This window comes from Papaver somniferum, chromosome 6 (assembly GCF_003573695.1).
Source record: "Papaver somniferum cultivar HN1 chromosome 6, ASM357369v1, whole genome shotgun sequence".
NCBI lineage: Eukaryota > Viridiplantae > Streptophyta > Magnoliopsida > Ranunculales > Papaveraceae > Papaver > Papaver somniferum.
This window is the reverse complement of record NC_039363.1, coordinates 4,911,148-4,928,894: the sequence shown is the minus strand read 5'-3', so window position 1 is coordinate 4,928,894 and position 17,747 is coordinate 4,911,148. Positions and strand designations below refer to the sequence as shown.

At 36.4% G+C, this 17,747-nt stretch overlaps 3 protein-coding genes across 6 annotated transcripts; all 3 read right to left on the bottom strand.

Annotated features, from left to right (window-relative positions):
* Positions 1-1,066: 1,066 nt before the first annotated feature.
* Positions 1,067-2,357, bottom strand: LOC113286753. The gene is made up of 3 exons (XM_026535366.1): positions 2,143-2,357; positions 1,932-2,044; positions 1,067-1,724 (listed from the first exon to the last, which is right to left on the bottom strand). The coding sequence occupies exons 1-3, from the start codon at positions 2,197-2,199 to the stop codon at positions 1,586-1,588; spliced, it is 309 nt and encodes a 102-aa protein (XP_026391151.1). The 5' UTR covers positions 2,200-2,357; the 3' UTR covers positions 1,067-1,585.
* Positions 2,358-3,917: 1,560 nt separating this feature from the next.
* On the bottom strand, positions 3,918-6,691 carry LOC113286752 (PKS-NRPS hybrid synthetase CHGG_01239-like). 4 transcript variants are annotated; one of them, XM_026535363.1, is made up of 4 exons: positions 6,586-6,691; positions 6,237-6,429; positions 5,901-6,143; positions 3,918-5,804 (listed from the first exon to the last, which is right to left on the bottom strand). In XM_026535363.1, exons 2-4 carry the CDS (start codon positions 6,354-6,356, stop codon positions 4,080-4,082), a joined length of 2,088 nt encoding a protein of 695 aa, XP_026391148.1. In that variant the 5' UTR covers positions 6,357-6,429; positions 6,586-6,691; the 3' UTR covers positions 3,918-4,079. The 4 variants fall into 4 exon arrangements, with proteins under 4 accessions (XP_026391148.1, XP_026391150.1, XP_026391147.1 ...); XM_026535365.1 differs by having other exon boundaries at positions 6,237-6,421; XM_026535362.1 differs by having other exon boundaries at positions 6,590-6,686.
* A 269-nt stretch (positions 6,692-6,960) lies between these two features.
* On the bottom strand, positions 6,961-13,249 carry LOC113286751 (isoleucine--tRNA ligase, cytoplasmic-like). Its single transcript, XM_026535361.1, has 7 exons — positions 12,158-13,249; positions 11,885-12,059; positions 11,575-11,688; positions 10,615-10,712; positions 10,242-10,320; positions 9,424-9,582; positions 6,961-9,128 (listed from the first exon to the last, which is right to left on the bottom strand). Exons 1-7 carry the CDS (start codon positions 13,138-13,140, stop codon positions 7,155-7,157), a joined length of 3,582 nt encoding a protein of 1,193 aa, XP_026391146.1. The 5' UTR covers positions 13,141-13,249; the 3' UTR covers positions 6,961-7,154.
* Positions 13,250-17,747: the final 4,498 nt, after the last annotated feature.

Sequence of the window (17,747 nt, the reverse complement as noted above, 5' to 3'; positions counted from 1 at the left end):
ATTTCGAAAATGGTGAAGAACTCCTTGGTCCAGAAGTACCATATTTAAATGCAATTGGTGCTCTTATGTATCTTGCAAATTGTACAAGGCCTTACATTGTCTTTTCAGTTAATTTACTAGCTAGATACAGTTCTGCTCCAACTTTAGTAAAACACTTATTGCGATATCTTAGTGGTACTATTGATTTTAGATTGATTTTATCCTTATGGATCTGAATCAAAACTAATTGGGTATGGAGATGCATGTTATCTTTCTGATCCACACAAAGGACGATCACAAAATGGGTATTTGTTCACTTATGGTGATACGGCTATATCTTGGCGGTCAGTAAAACAAACCATTGCAGCTACCTCTACAAATCATTCTGAGTTATTAGCAATCTATGAAGCAAGTCGTGAATGCATTTGGTTAAGGTCAGTCATACGTCATATTCAAGAATCATGTAGACTTCCTTCAGTTAAAGACTCACAAACAGTACTGTACGAAGACAACACTACTTGTATTGCACAACTAAAAGAAGGTTTCATAAAAGGTGATCGAACAAAACATATCTCTCCGAGGTTTTTCTTCGCACATGATCTACAAAATGATTATGATATTGATATTCAACAAGTACGTTCAAGTAACAATCTAGTAGACCTCTTCAGCAAAGCATTACCAACTTCAACATACAAGAAATTGGTTCACAAGATTGGAACGCGTCGTCTTAAAGATTTGTAAGTCAAGATTTGCTGATGTATTCATCAGGGGGAGCATCTATGTAAAAGGTATTTCATAGGACGGTTGTACTTTTTTTCCTTCGTCTAGGTTTTGTCCCACTGGGTTTTCCTTGTCAAGATTTTAACGAGGCAGCATATGCGTGTCCAACACCATTCTAAGTCTCATTTTTCAAGTTTTACTATCTTGAGTTTTCCTGACATATTACAGTGACTTAGACACAGTGATGTAATCTTTGTTTATTCTACACATTGAATAAGAATTCTCCTTCTCTTTCTACTTTTCTATCTTTCACACTAAATTCAACATTTGTTAGATCAGCATTCTTCAATTTTACCATGCTATTGACACTAGATTATGTTGTATTTGTAAAAAAAAAATGACAAATTTGAAGACGCATTTGACCTAATCAGCCTTTGTTTGCAAATAGTAATCTCAATTGTGACAAAAACATACTCTCCCAGGACTCCAGGTTGATATTGGATGTAGTCTACGAAGTCTACTACCTTGATCTTGCCATTTCCGAGCTGGATGTAATCTACCTTGATCTTGCCACTTCAGAGCTGAAACTTGGACTTCAGATTTCGGTGGTCCACGGACAACAAGTAGGTATGTTAGCTTTCATCATGCATTGCATTTCCAGAGTATACAGTAGCAATCTGATTTGAACACCAGATTTGCTTCGCAAAACGAATAACAAATGCCAAACTCAGATATACCATGAAGACTTTCTTCACAGATTGAGATTATGACGGTATAGGGCGGGGTAGTATCCCAAGGAAGCAAAGGAGAACCTAGTGCACCCCTGATATAGGACTCCTGTGAGTGAATAACATTCTGCAAGATGGGTTTATCACTATCCAGTGATTTAGTACACCTCCATCGTATCTGTGGGTTCCGGACCAGCTTTTTTCGTTAACTTCTGGATTCTGTTTACAATCTCACGTGCAACTTCTGCCTCAAACAACGACTTATCTGGGCACCTCTTCTTCCAATTCTGCAGTCTCCTGGAGAAACACAATGAGAATCCTGGTTCGAAATGCTAATTCAGGTTACAAAGAGAGTTATTGGCTTAACTACACATCGTATGGAAGAATCTGCAGTATCATTGTTATGTCTCTAAGTGAGCGGTATTTATATCATTTATTCTTAATCAGTTGTCCAGTCCCCATCTGATGTCTTATGAATGCACTAAACAATTACATATGAAATACCTTTTGAAGTGTTGCTTTTTTCGTGTGGAGCTCTTTATGTTGCAGTTCAATAAAATACAATTACAGTTCTTTGGCAGCTTCCGTGAAATCTCTTGCATGTCTCTCCACGTCAACTATAAAGACACAAAGTAACCATCAGTTTTGAATGCAAGAATTTCACTACTTATCAGTGCTGCACAACAAAGGGAAAAGATAAATACTGGAATTTCACCTTATATAAGAGACATGATAACGCAGCCAGGATAAGTATCATAATGGTTATATCCATGGCTCAATTAGACAGTGCTCTCTTCCAACCACAAAGTATTTCAAAAGTTCCAGAACAGCTAAAAAATTGGCAGACAAGAAGGTGAAAAGAAGTAATATTTATATGTAATCCTCTGAACCAAACTGCTTGTTTAGTAACCATTGAAATGACTGTTTAAGACTAATTCTGTTTCCAATTTTGGTGTTGATAAGTATATGATGCAATCGACTGACTGGTGATTGGAACTTTTCCCATGTAATAGTGTTCAAGCTTGTCTAATTGCAAACTGTACATATGTAGGTCATGGCCCATGAGAAAATAAAATCCTACATTCCAGTTGTTGAGATGAAGTTGAAATTTTTGGACCACCTTCGTACTATAATATATAGAGGAGATGCATTTTGTTCAGTTTGGGACTCACTGCATCCGTTAAAACAAGTACTGTATCTTCAAACTAGAAGTCGTTAAAACTGATCAAAGAAAGAAAAAAGACGAAAAGAAAAATAACTCAACCATTCACTTATAGACTGAGAAACCAGAGCCTATTGTCCCCAAACAAGTCATTCACTTATAGACTATCATGCTAAAATGATTATCATAGCAGAGACACAGAAGTCGGGTCAGTGTCAAAACAATTAGAAATAGTTGGAATGTTAAACCGAAGTTGAAAAAATAGGGGAATTGAACAAGCTGAATCTCCATTCTATCTTGTTTTTTCTATTCCTTTTCAATGAATGGCTAAACCTTGGAGATCTAATTCCATAGATGAGATTCAGATTTCAAAATCACGAAATCAAATTTGAGCACCATCACATAGCAACATAAATCATATCTGATATATACCAAGCCCACGGGATGAACAAAGTTAATGATCAGAAAGAGGTTACAAACCACTACAACCGTGACTTAGACTAGTTCATTTTATATATTTTGTGCAGTGTCAAGATCAGATTACTTACTTGGATGAAAAGGATGAGGAGAATGACCTATTGCTGCAGCTCTTTCGCAGGCAAGCAAGGAACAAGGCGGCTTCTAATGACTCTACATAAGCAATCATATCTTCACCTTGCTGTGGTGATTGCAGTTGCTGATCAGTTTGCTGTCTCTCACCATATTGTAAATTGCAAAAGTTTGTTTCTGTAAATTATGTGTATGAATGAACCCAGATCCTATGCCAAAGTTGCAAGGAGATTAAAATGTTTTGACAATCCCATTGTTTTGCCTCTAAACACTATAGTTCAAAATTTTATAGGACCCCTCAGTCTAAGCTAACCATACAAAGACGAGTTATAGTTATCAAAGCAAGTATAAATAAGACTGACCAAAATAATAAAAAAACCCTTGTGACAGAGAACAATGCTAAGACTAAGTAGTATGTCGTGAATACTGCTATTGGATATAAGAAATACGTCCTTAACTAAAATCGAGTTATCCACAAGGCAATAGAAATATAATATGCAAGGGTACATGTATCACAAATGAGCCAAGACCAAAACAACAGAGAGAATAGTCGAACAATAGTACCTATAAGCATCAAGTCAAGGCTACCGGGAAAAGAGACATTCTTGGCCTGCAGCCCCTCAGCCAGAGCTTCAAAGTCCATACCCTTGTTAGACTTTCAAAATAAAAACTAAATATCAACACACGGCGAAAGAAAAAGAAAAAGTTGAAGGCCTATCTTGAACAAACAGTAAGTTTTGCTTTAGAGATAAAGTGCAACACATGAGTAATCTTGAGAATTGAATAGGATACGGAATAATTTTATAAATTGAACTATATTAAGGTCAAAGCTAATAGATGAAGCAACTGGAAGAAATCAATAACAAAAGCCTAATTTCAAGAGCACATTGTTACACTCAAGCATTTCATACTCAAAACTTCATCACTCATCCCTGAGATACTTAGATTCTGGTCTTGGATGTCGCAAGCTCCTTTATCTTTTCTAACAGCAACAAACGTTCAGGTTCCGCTGCTTCCATCCATTTATGCCTTAACAGTTTATATTCCGGTAGCACATCCAATCCACTGTGTAGCTCTTGTATTGGAACTATTGAAAGTTGCTTCCAATGTGAGTCAATGTCAGATAGAGGAATAGCCTTACCCTCAGGAGCATATTTCAGTAACTCATGTGCACAAGGAAGTCCATGTGTAGTGCGGAGGGAACAACTACAAGAAGGCTCTTCCTTGTCAATATTTTCAGAATGACTAATTTCCAATAATAAAAGCTCCAAAGCCTTGTGAGATACATGGTTCCTCAACTCCTCGAAAGCAGGTGACAAATGTTCATGTTTCAAAGTGGTCAGGCTTTGCTCGAAAGAGGACTTGATTTGAGCAATTTCATCTTTTATCATGGTGTGCATTGCTTTCCAACAAGTAGTATAACTGTCTACAGCAGTACCGAGATATTTCCTAAGTTTTTCATGCTCACCTTCAGCCTTTGTCGTAGTGTTGCCGAAGTGCTTGATCTTATTTGTCCATGCCAAAACAAATTTTTCTTTCTGTATCAACCAAGTATCACACAAGAATTTAACGCATGCAGGGTTGCTCAATGCCCAATTTGTTGATAGATCAGCATAAGCATCGCCGTATTCATCCTTTGTCTGAGCTTGCCAAACACGATTCCAATCACTGTTAAACTGTTTCCACTCTTCATCATCTTCAAAAGCCATCTCACAGTAGCCTTGCACCTGCTGATTTATGTGCCACGTGCAAAGAATTCTACTTGCTTTCGGAAACACAATATCAATTGCATTTATCAATGCAGTCTCTGTATCCGTGACAAATAAGGACGGCAACGTATTTAGCATATATATCCACTTCAGCTGCGTGAACAACCAAATATAATGCTCTTCTGTCTCTGCCTCCATAAAGGCAAATGCAACTGTGAAGTATTTCCCCGTTGAAGTAACTCCGACAACATGAACAAGCGGTTTCTTAAATCTATTAATTTTGCATGTAGAATCAACCATTAAAACCGAAGGAAAACATTTGGCCAGTAGCGTCGATTCTGGATGAGCCCAAAATACATCTCTCACCTCACCTGTTTCTTCATTACTCCTATGCTTTTCTACATAATGGTATTGAGTCAGTAACTCCATCAACTGTTGCATTGCCGGCTTACCTTCAACCTGACTCTTCCTTAGTTTGGCCTTTACATTGTATATCGTTCTCAAAGTAGAATAGTTGTCCTTGCTCTTCTCTTTAAGTGCTGTAAGTACTTGTTGTGGTTGAACACCAGTTGCTGTCAAATGAATTACTAACTGCTTCTCCTCCTCTTTCAACCTACCAACATATGCATGTCCAGTAAGTGTTGCTGATAACTCGTGATTATGACTTCCACACCTTACATGAAGAGTCCACCTATTTCCTTCAACCCATGAACATCTCAATTTAAAAGGACAACCACATTTCCTAGTACTGCTTTTTCTTTTCTTTGCCACGGGAGTTTTAAGCTGTAAACTCTTCCTCTGATGATCCTTGTACCAACCACCTCTCTCACATCCAAGTTCAAGTTTTGACCCCTTTCCTGTTAGTGTTTTCATCGACTTTGTAATGACCAGTACCGAGTTATGCTTCTTTCCAACCTCTTGACACCACTGTATTATTGCCTCACGCGATTCAAACACCTAGATCGCATTAATACGTTAGGGACCTAGAAGCTAACTTCTATAACTCACAAAAATACGCCTCAACAGAAGTTAGTTGGCAAGAAGCATATATACCTGATCCGTGACAAAAAAAGATGTCAAATCAATCTCTGGTTGTTGGGGTTCTGGTTCAGGTACAATTTCAGTGACTGGAGTTGACACCTCTAGTTGTAGACCATCATCTAAATGTGGATTATGGAACAGTGGAGGAGTCACTGTCTGTATTGGTGCAGAATCATCATCAATCACTGGAGTCATCTCCATTTGTGGAGTATCAATAATCATCCCCTCCTCCTCGTCAGCCATATTCCTTCCATCCTACCACCACCAGTATAGATATACAAGATAAGCATCAAAATAAAAAAAAATATGACTCTGCAACAAATTTACACATTATAAACCCAAAATCACCTGAGTCTCTGTAGATTCTTCCAAGTGCTTGCTGCCAGAACCCTCCTCATCAGAACCGACCTCAACAATTTCATCAGAACCGACCTCCACAATTTCTCTGCCAATGTGTAAATCCTCCATGATTAGCACCTGATAGGTGGTGGTGGTGGTGGTGATTTAGTCTTCTCAATAGATAATAATGAGAACTGCGTTCCTGAAAAACAACAACATTGATTCAAATGTTTTCTAGGGTTCTAAACTATCCATTCGAAACAGGGAAAATCCTTAACCTAGAATTCGGAGTTGAGAGAGGAGGAGAATATAGATTCAAATCCAACAGAAAGAGAAGAATTGTTTGAATCAAACTTACTTACTGGGGGTTTTTGTAGTTGATCGGCTGAATCTCCACTTCCGTTTCGTTTCTCTAGCACCACCAGTCTGGAGGAGAAAAGCGATTGTGGGAATTTACTGGGAACGATTTCTTTTTGTTTTTTTGGGACTCCCCATATAATATGGGCTGCTGGAAAGAGAGAATAGGGTTGCTATGAAGTAAACCCTAGTGCCCCTTATCCAAATATGAAATTATTTCTTTAATGGCACAAATACCCTTATCTGATCCAAGTAGAGATTTAACTCGCAAAAGAGTGTTTTTTTTTTTGCAGCATCATGTTATATTAATATCATCATCGCCATCTATATGTTTGCTGGTTCACTATGATGTTGCTAAAATAAAAAGATCAGAGAATTGAGCTATTAAAAAGAAAAACTCTGGTATAAATCTAATATGGATGTGAAATTTCTGCTCAATTATGTTGCATTATATGTTGCACCCTTCAAATTGGGTGACTTCTCCTACATCTCTAGATATTTAATGTGCTAAGAAATTGTTATCAGCGCCTGATAATTTTGCCACTTCATTTAAAAGAACACAGCATTTGATCAATCAGCTTTAGTTTGCAAATGATAATCTCCAACTGAAGCGAACAGATGCTCTCCCAGTGCCACTTCAACTCCAGGTTGATCTTGGATGCAGTCTACCTTGATCTTGCCATTTCCAAGCTGAAACTCTGACTTTAGGTTTCCATGGTATCGAGACAGCAAGTAGGTTTGCAAGTTCTCGGCATTCTTTACATTTCCAGAGTATAGACTAACAATAGCATCTGATTTGAACACCAGGGTTTGCCTCGCCAGACGGATAACAAATGCCAACTCAGAAATATCATCAAAACTTTCTTCAGCAATTACGACAGTATGGGGAGGGGTAATATCCCAAGGAAGCAAAGGAGAACCTAGTGCACTGCTGATATAGGACTCCTGTGAGTTAACAACATTCTTCAAGACGGATTTATCATCATCCAATGATTCATAGTACACCTCCACCATATCTGTGGGTTCGAGACCAGCTTTTTTCCGTAACTTCTGGATTCTGTTTACAACCTCACGTGCAACTCCTGCCTCAAACAATGACTTATCTGGGCATAAATCCAAGACCACCAAGACATCGCCGTCTCCAGCGGCATCCATTTCCTTCTCGCCCATGTTCTCTGGACGCTTGAAGACGCGGATAACCTTAATATCAGTGAGCTTAAGGCAGTGGCCATCAATAGTAACCTCACCAGCACTCTCAAAGCTTAAGATGTCTGCCTGAGTCATTGCCTGAACCTGGTCTTTAACGATTCTCATGGATTTTCCTAGTCGTTTACCTAGAACACTGAAGTCGGGTTCTGCACGCAGAGAAGCATATTTTAAAGGATCATTGCATGGCACAACAGACCGGACATTTAGCTCCTCAAGCACATACTCTCTTAGCTTTCCAGCAATATCTTCAAGAAAGTCTGGATCAGGATGAACAACCACCATTTCTCTAAGAGGAGCTTTCAATGGTTTATTGTGGCGCTCACGTACGTTACGACCAAGATCAATGACTGTCATCATCCTTGTAACACTGCGCTCAATACGTTCCTCTCTCTTTCCAACTGCCTCAGGAAAGCTACAATAATGAATGCTCTCCTCTGATCCTTCGGAAACCTTGCGCATGTTCTGGTACAAAACTTCCGTGAAGAATGGGGTGAAAGGGGACATCACCTTACATGTAGTTAGCAGCACATGGTATAGAGTTGACAGAGCCGTCCTGCAGTCTTCTTCTCCAGTGCGGCCTTTTAGCCTCTTACGGTTGAACCGCACATAAATATTTGTAAGATTGTCAATGAACTTCAAGAGATAAGGTACCACTGTGTATAGCCTATATGCGTCCATCTCTTGTCGAACAAAATGGACCAGACTTTCAGTTGCTGAGTTAATCCACTGATCCAAAACGTTCGATGACTTCTGGGTTGTTTGTTGATCGATTGGAAGGAATGGAGCAAGGCCCTCAAGCTCAATTCTTTTGGCATTCTGAACAAGGAACCTATAGGCATTGTACCAAGGAAGAAATACATCTTTCACAACACTATAAACTCCTTCCTCTTTGAACCGTAATGGTTCTGCCCGCACAACTGGAGAATTAATCAAGTACAACCGCAGTGCATCTGCTCCGAACTTATCTATGACATCTGTAGGAGGAGGATAGTTCTTGAGCCTTTTACTCATTTTCTTCCCATCGGCAGCCAGGACAAGACCGTTACAGATGAGATTCCTGAATGCTGGTTTTTGAAATAATGCTGTCGACAAAACCATAAGAGTATAGAACCATCCACGGGTTTGATCCAGTCCTTCAGCAACAAAATGCCCAGGGAAGTTATTCTCAAAGAATTCGACATTCTCAAATGGGTAGTGAATATATGCATAAGGCATGGACCCACTCTCAAACCAGCAATCAAATACATCCTCAACTCGTCGAAGCACTCCAAACGCAGTACCACGACTAGATGGAATTGTTATATGATCAATCTTATGACGGTGCAGATCAGTCACCTAAAAACATAGAAGGAAGTCCGTAAGAACAACATAGCTACAATAATTCCCAACTAAAAAGACATCTCTAGTTAGGCTCAACACTTTATGAATTTGTTCTTTCATCACCAACATTTTTTAGTAATTTGGACAATATTACTAAGAAATAGAATTTACATATATGCATTTTGACTATATTCAACAATTCGTGGATCATGCTGGAGCCTCAGGTTACTCTCTATCTCTAACCAATACAAGAAAATCTACTACGGAGGAGGAAGTGCAAAGCAGGATAACTGAATTGGGAAGGACAAACCTTAACACCCGAGAGTTTTTCAAGCTTCTCAATGGAGTCCATGACTACTCTTTCCTCGCCATCATCACTGATCCAGATAGGAAGAGGAGTACCCCAGAATCTACTACGGCTCACAGCCCAGTCTCTAGCGTTTTCCAGCCAATTGTGGAAACGTTTGTCCTGCAATATGACATGGATAAGGTAAATAACAAAACAAATAAATTGGGAAGCGAACACAAACAGAGATGCTTAACTTATGAAGGTTTTAACGAATGGTTTTAACGAATAGAAGTGCCTCACCACTGGAATGGAGACCTATCAATAATTTCACATGGTATATTGGATGTAGCAATCCTATCAAGATAATTAATGGTTGCATATATTTCGTTCTTATATATGCTTGCAACTACATATACATTAACAATAAGTATATAGAATCTCCCAAACATACTCTTTAAATCTATATGATCATGCATTTAAGCTGAAGAACCATCTCTTGCTTATGTAAAGCACTTTTTTTTGATAGCTTGGTACAGTGGTCCCTAGACTACTCCTAAATACCATTCATTTAGGAATTTTAGCAATTACAAGGGTTCGAACCCTGACCTCCGCAGTGGGAGGGAGCATGAGAACCATCAGACCACTTGCTTAAATGCACTTGATAGTCTTTGATCTGATTTACTGAATGGGAAATTCAAATCCTTGACATGCAATCACAAAAAAGAGAGGGGCTTTGAATTGAAAGAACATTCCAATAATAATGAACAAACACATGGCAAGCCTCTCTCAACTCTGTGAAAAACAGTAAAAGGAATAAACTACTTTAGAAAGATAATGACCTTGACAAAATCAGGAACCCAGTAGGTCTGTTGGTTATTTCCTAGCAGTTGGTCTTTAAGCTTCTCCACTGCAACAAACCTACAATAAGAACGATTTGCCTTAGGCTTAGTAAGCATACATGAAATTCTATTTACAATAATTTCATAAATAAAAAACTACAGCAGATGAAACTAAAGCAATATAATTGTAAATTCAACAAAAGAGACCAGAATGTAAACATAGCAAAACAAACGAGTAATATAACAAAGATGGGTCAGTTCTTGCAACACTTTGAATATAAGAGATGCTACTAAAACTGAAGTGTAGTTCTGTGTTCTAAAATAGTTCTTTACCGTTGCAATATAAGAGACAATTTAACAGACACGGACTTACCAGCTTGGAACTGCTCTATAAATTAGAGGGGTATCAGATCTCCAACAGAAAGGATAAGAATGGGTAAATGTCTGAGATTTGACGAGCCTTCCCTTTGCCTGCACAGAAATTTAGAAGTATTAAAATACGTGTAAAATAAAAGGCCCAAAGTGAATTGTTATCAATTTCCAAAGTAAGCATCAGAACTGGATCTATCACCTCATCTAAGTAAAATATGATGTATTGAATTAAAACAATATGAGAAAAAGATATACCCTATATACAAATAATATTTGTATAGAAAATTTTGCTGGGACATTTCCAGTGAGAAATTTTAATATACTAATTTCTACAAAATAAAAGAGAGCTTAGTTACATGTTACTAGGCTCAGGGGCGGAGCCAGCCCATGGCAACGGTGGCTCCCAAGCCTAATTTCTATTAATTTTAATATACTAATTTCTACCCTGCTGGGCTGGCTCCCAAGCCTAATTTCCCCCAATTTTCATGAAAAATAATAAGCCCAAGCCTTTTTATGCCTTATTGCCTACCCTTAAAAAATTTTGCCTCCCCATAGCAAAATTCCTGCCTCCGCCCCTGACTAGGCTTGTTGTAATCATTTAAGGATGCAATAGCCTCCTCACAGAAAGTCAGGCAAACACAGTATCAAGGTATAACATGTTGGCATATTTTCATTCAGCACCAGAGATTCGCAAAAGGTTACTACAGACTCAAAGTGAGCAAGTAAATTAGATATTTACTCCTAATCTATCAAGGTCGTGCTTGGTAAACAATGTCACCACTGAACATGGTTATGCTCAGATTGTTCTCCATTGAGTCTGTTCTTCATCTAAATATTCCCTAGATTCATATAAATGGCTTTTGTTTTTCATATATACAAGTACTACTATAATTCAGCATATTCAGCAAGAAAAATTTTGCTGGCATTGACTATTAATTTTAAAGTTCATAGAGTTGCTTGCCTTCACATCATTGATAATGTCTTTATCTGCATCCTTGACATATCGCCCACAGAAATGAGATACCTTCTCTGTAAAGCACCCATCGTCATCAACTGCTACAGTCAAGTTTTTTCCCTACATAATTCGAACCAAAGACTATGAGTAAACACAATCTACCAACGTAGACAAGCAATGCATATAAGTGTTATCCCTTTAGCTTAGTATGACTACACAGAACGCATACACTCATACGCGATTCTGGTTTGCCAGATCGAATTCAGATATCCAGTAAAATAATGAAAGACTAAGTAGCCCATAAGAGCAGTATAACCTTTTGGATTATCTGATTTTCAATACAGACACGATAATCCTCTTCTCCGAATGCAGGAGCGCAGTGGACAACACCAGTACCACTGTCATCAGTGACGTAGTTATCTGCTACTACAGTGAACGCTTTATCACTATCAGAGAACTCGTCGACGAAATAATCGAACAAGGGAGTGTACCTGCATTGAAAAAATCATTCATACTATTAACAATCAAGGGTTTATAACAAGGGGCAAAACCGAAAAGGAAGAAGGATGGTCAGAATTAAAAAGCTCACCTCAACCCCACCAAGGAAGCACCAGTCATTGTCTCCAACAACTCATATGGTCCAGAATCAGCTTCCTTCTCAACTTTCCCATCAGATGAGCTGCTCTTATTCTTAGACTTCGCATTCTTTGAATCTTGACCAGGTGCATTAGACCCATCCGTTTTAGACTTCTTCTTCGCATCACCAGGCAGCTGGGATAACCGGCATTTAGCAACGACATAGACTAACCCGGACGTTTTGTTTCGAACCTTTACATAATCAAATTTCGCATTTACACACAAACAAAGATTACTAGGAAGAGTCCATGGAGTTGTTGTCCATGCAACAAGAGCAGAATTATCAGGATCACCAACAATAGGAAAAGACACCATGATTTCAGGATCAGAAACATCCTTATAATTAGAATTAGCTTCAAAATTTGAAAGCGGAGTTTTACAACCAGTACTATATGGCATCACCTTAAATCCTCTATAAACCAAACCCTTTTCATATAACTGAGAGAACACCCACCAAACACTCTCCATGTAATTGATATCCATCGTCTTATAATCATTCTTAAAATCAATCCATCTACCCATTCTTGTAACAGTACTTTCCCATTCACTAACATATCTAGTAACAATACTTTTACATTCTTCGTTATAATTCGCAATACCAAAATTCAACACATCTTGTTTAGTTTTAATCCCTAATTTCTGATCAATTTCATACTCAACTGGTAAACCATGACAATCCCAACCAAATCTTCTAGTTACATGATGACCAATCATAGTTTGATAACGAGTAACAATGTCTTTGATCGTACCTGCAAGTAGATGGCCGTAGTGAGGTAAACCGGTGGCGAACGGCGGACCATCGTAGAAGACGAATTCTGGTAGATTTTCTGTTCGTTTCAATTGATTTTCGAATGCTTTGTTATCTGACCAGTATTTTGAGATTTCCTCTTCTTCTTTTGGGAATGAGAAATCTTTTCCTTCCTTCACCTCCTCCATGGTTGAATCGATCTGGAAGTTGAAGAGGAGAAAATCTCGACGGAGATTTTTAGGGTTTAGGGTTTCTTTCTTTCACCAAACAAATAAATCTCAAAATCGGCAGTGTAGAACGTCATATATTTGAACCCTGATTTTGGACATACTCAAATCTTACCAGGCATACATAAAAACAAAAAACGTTGTGAAATAGCAAAATCAGATTATCCCTTAACCTAAAAAAAAATTAATAACAAATATGCCCTTTATTTATTAGTGTTAATAATATTGATTAGTAATTAAATATTTTGTTTAGTGATTAAAATAATTTTCATAATTATAAAGGTTGTTTAGATGATTTTTTGGATCATGGTTCGGCGAAACAAGTTGAGGTTCGGCTCATAGACCAATTGATAAATGGTTCGGCTCACTGAATATGTTTACTACATGCGCCTAACCTATAATTTTCAATTCCAACCCTTTTGCTAGACACTAGTTCGGCTTATATGAATTTTTCATGGTAAGCCGAACAACACCCTGAATAGCCCGGAAAAAAAAAATTACTGGTTCGACTTATATTTCGAAAATCGTATGAGCCGAACATCAACTTGTTATTTTTTGGGTTAAAATATTGTTATTGGTTCGGCACATATTGAGAATATCGTAATAGCCGAACCTCGTAAATGTGTTAGGTTCTGCACATATTATGATTATCGAATACGCCGAACCCCTATGCATCTCTATCTGTGACTAGGTTCGGCTTGAAATTTCATGCCGAACTGTTCATATACACTTACAGGAAGCTTTTGTGAAGAACAGTTCGGCTAAAAACGCAACTCAATTTTGAGCCGAACCCAACACTGTAACCGTCATTTAATCGATGAAAAACAGCAAAGTGCATTAGACAATGTGATGAGATTATGGCCGCCAACAACTTGATTTATGAGAAAATTTGTCTATTTCCTAGGTATTACTAAAATATGGTTCTAATGGACAAGTAAAATCCTAGACAATTATGTCCCTCATCTTTATGTTTTTCTTTTTGTATCCCTTTGTTTTTCCAAATTTAAAACAAACAACAAAAAATCTTAACTTCCAAAATATATATCCAATTTTAATAAAACTTATATTTTTGGAAAGGATTTTAAGTAATTTGCAAACCAAGATTCGTTGTCGATAATATAATATAAATTACTCTAATTATTAAATAAATACATATACAAGTTTCTAAAAAAAAATCTACATTGTTGTAGGAATGATTATTCTTGATATTGTTAAATAAGAAAAAGAGAGAGAAAAAAAAATTAAGATAATACCAATATAAATATTAACAAGAGGTTGGCAACATGCACTAGATAGGGAATATTAAAAACGCAAGGAAAGAAAAATCAGTCAAAGGATCCCAAACTTGGTAAAAACAACAATATATTGGCATCAGAATTTTAAAAGATAATAAATGTTTGTTCGTGTTGTATATATCCGTATAAGACTTTTTTATCATTTGCTTTTATAATATCTTTCTTAACTAACCAATATTATTAATGTGAGAGGAAATATAAAAACCATGGAAGAGGTGAAGGATAGAAATAAGAAGGAACACGGAGTGGGAAAAAAGAAGAAGAACAAATTTATGGATAAAAATGAGTGGGGTTAATATTAACAAATCTATTCAAGGTTATCTCCTTTTATTGCAATAAAACTTAATCTATTTTTTAATGCGGTATTATTCTCTAAAACAAAATAAGTCCTGGTACCAAAGCCTCCAACTTTGGTCTGAGATAAAGAACACGAGTAGAAGATGAAGATTCTTCCAAATTTGAAGAAGAACCTTGATTATCAGGCATCTTTTGCAAGAAATTGAAGGAAATGATAAGAGGGGTTTCCCAATCATGAGAAAAGGACATCAAAAATTCTAGACAATTAAGTAGGGTTGTCAATGGATGTTAACGTAACGGATATTGTCTCTTCCGCTGCCGCTGCCATTAAAAATTAGCGGATATCCGTTATCCGTTAAGTTCCAGCGGAAATAGGAAAATCAAAAACGTTGCCGTTACGTTGGATTTACCGGATAACGGATATTTATCCGTTACCATCCGGTACAAACAGAAAATAAGCTAAAAACACGTATCAGCTATTAAATCCAACAAAACAGGTTCTAAATCCATGCCACACACACACAAAAACAGACATACAAATATTCAGATGTTCTAGACTTCTAGCAAAAGAAAAAAATCATGTTTTTTGAAAAGAAAAAGACATCTCCATGACTCCATCTCCATTTTCGACGATACACAAACACAACACAAGTGAAAAAGTTTACACGTGCAATACGCACGTTAGCGGATAACGGAACTAAACCTAACGGAAATGCACGGTTCCACTACCGTTACGTTAAGAAGGGATTATCCGTTAACTTATCGGTATCGGATATCCGTTTACTGCTATGTCGGATGGTAGCGGTAACGGCTAACGGATTATCGGTATCGGCTAACGGAAAATCGGTATCCATTGACAGACCTACAATTAAGTCCCTTATCTTTATGTTTTTCTTTTTGGATCTCTTTCTTTTCCCAAATTCAAAACAAACTAATAAAAAAATCGTAACTTCCAATATATATCCAATTCTAACAAAACTTATATTTTTCGAAAGGATTTTAAAATAATATTACTCTAAATATTAAAGAAATATATATACAAGTTTTTAAAAAGATTAGGGTTGTGCTCTCCCGCGGTGTCGCTCATAAATACTTTATAAGCTAGCGGGTTAGCTACCGTTTGATTTTCTCGAACCACGTTATGTTGTTCATCAGATTAGATTACAGCTGTGAGAATTAATCTAACTAAAATAAAATCCTTAACCTTATCCCATATTTATTATTGTGTACAAAACTACAAATTAATCTTGTGTACAAAACTACAAATTAATCCTTATTTCTTCGTCTTCTCTTTTCTCTCTGGGCTAAAATTTCTCTACCTCCATATTTTCAAAAAGAGATGATCGAAATTACTTCAAAACATTATTCCTATATAGTCAAAAATATAATATGCTTAGTGTATATGACATGGATTCGCCATCTAGGGATTTTGCATTTTAGGTCTTCATACCCTTTTTATGGTTTTCCTGGAAGTTATGTCGATATTTGTTTGGTAGACTTTTGTCATATTTTCACTCTGTTAATCTAAAGTAACTAAGCAATGTTGTTTTCTTGTTCATCAGTTCTCATATTTCAGTTATAATTGAAGAGATAAAAAAAGGGTATAGGAAAGGACTAATTAGTAGTTTGGAACAAGAGTAATTTATCTTCAATTAAATCGATATCTTTCAATTAAATAAATCATACATACTGTATATTACTAGATGAATTCAAATATCCGATCAAAAATATAGATGAATTCAAATTTCTATTTTGCTTGTTGGTTCATAACAAGATCTTCGAATTTATTAATGGAATCATGGAGGATAATTGCTTCTTATTAAATTAGATTAGGAAAAAATGAAAAATGAAGTATTTATAGGGCTCGTGAGGAGATACAGAGAAATAAGGACGAAGGAAACATGAGAAGAATAAAGATTAAAGACTCAAAAACAGTAAGAAGAGATGGATACGGATAGGACTTTCATTATAATTCAATATATTTGAGGGACTTCATAATAAATATTTTTTGCCCCCACAACTGTAATACAATCTAGATGACTAAATCATGTAATATGACGGCTAAAACTATGCTAACTTACAGTTTAGTACTGCGTTGTCGTGCGGGATAGCACCAGCTAAAGAATATACATTGCTATAGGAATGATTATTCATGATATGTTAAGCAAAAGAAAGAGGAAAAAAAACTAAGATAATACTAATATAAATATTAACAAGAGATTAGCAACACAAGGTAGGGAATACTAAAAACACAAAAAAAATCAATCAACGAATCCCAATTAAACTTGGTAAAAACAACAATATATGACTAACTGGCATCAAAATTTTAAAAGATAATAAATGTTTGTTCATGTTGTATACATCTGTATAAGACTTTGTTATCATTAGCTTTTATAATATTTTTCTCAACTAACTAGTATTATAAACCATGTAACTTAAAACAATAAGTACCAAAATTTCTTTATTTGTTTACCAAAAATATGAATTGCTTCCTTTCTTTTATTGAGGAATTCTTAGAGAGTATCACTTGGATTATTTTTATGATTCTTCTTAATTTTTTGTTTGTTTGTTAGTAAAAAATAGTTGATATTGTTTGTTAGTACTCACCATTCGTCATGGAAATAAGAAGCAAGTCCCTAAATGAATAAAACTAATGAGCGTTGATTTTTTCATGGAAGAAAAATACTACAAAGACTTATTGAATTAGAATGATTAGTGTAAAAAGATTTATATTGAATACGACCGTTAACAAAATGTTATTTCCTAAACGTCCTACTTGAACACATGGAGAATGTATAGTTATCAATGTTAATTCCATATAATACTTTCTCAAGTTTAAAATACTTTGTTTCACTTCTTATGTTCGACAGTGCGCATCAAGAAAATGTAAAAGGCTATCTACATTCAAAGGTATTCATTTTCAACTAAACACAATAAGACCATCTAAATTAATCAGATGTAGATATAACAATATAA

What these genes read in the sequence shown, in the direction of transcription:
- LOC113286753 (XM_026535366.1), bottom strand. Translation starts at nt 2,199, where the DNA reads ATGGATATAACCATTATGATACTTATCCTGGCTGCGTTATCATGTCTC. An exon ending in TATCATGTCTCTTATATAAG is followed by an intron (nt 2,045 to 2,142) that starts GTGAAATTCCAG and finishes GTGTCTTTATAG; the next exon opens with TTGACGTGGAGAGACATGCA. An exon ending in AAAAAGCAACACTTCAAAAG is followed by an intron (nt 1,725 to 1,931) that starts GTATTTCATATG and finishes GTGTTTCTCCAG; the next exon opens with GAGACTGCAGAATTGGAAGA.
- LOC113286752 (XM_026535363.1), bottom strand. Translation starts at nt 6,356, where the DNA reads ATGGAGGATTTACACATTGGCAGAGAAATTGTGGAGGTCGGTTCTGAT. An exon ending in AAGAATCTACAGAGACTCAG is followed by an intron (nt 6,144 to 6,236) that starts GTGATTTTGGGT and finishes TGGTGGTGGTAG; the next exon opens with GATGGAAGGAATATGGCTGA. An exon ending in CTTTTTTTGTCACGGATCAG is followed by an intron (nt 5,805 to 5,900) that starts GTATATATGCTT and finishes AATGCGATCTAG; the next exon opens with GTGTTTGAATCGCGTGAGGC.
- LOC113286751 (XM_026535361.1), bottom strand. Translation starts at nt 13,140, where the DNA reads ATGGAGGAGGTGAAGGAAGGAAAAGATTTCTCATTCCCAAAAGAAGAA. An exon ending in ACATTATCAATGATGTGAAG is followed by an intron (nt 10,713 to 11,574) that starts GCAAGCAACTCT and finishes ATTTCTGTGCAG; the next exon opens with GCAAAGGGAAGGCTCGTCAA. An exon ending in GGGTTCCTGATTTTGTCAAG is followed by an intron (nt 9,583 to 10,241) that starts GTCATTATCTTT and finishes GTCATATTGCAG; the next exon opens with GACAAACGTTTCCACAATTG.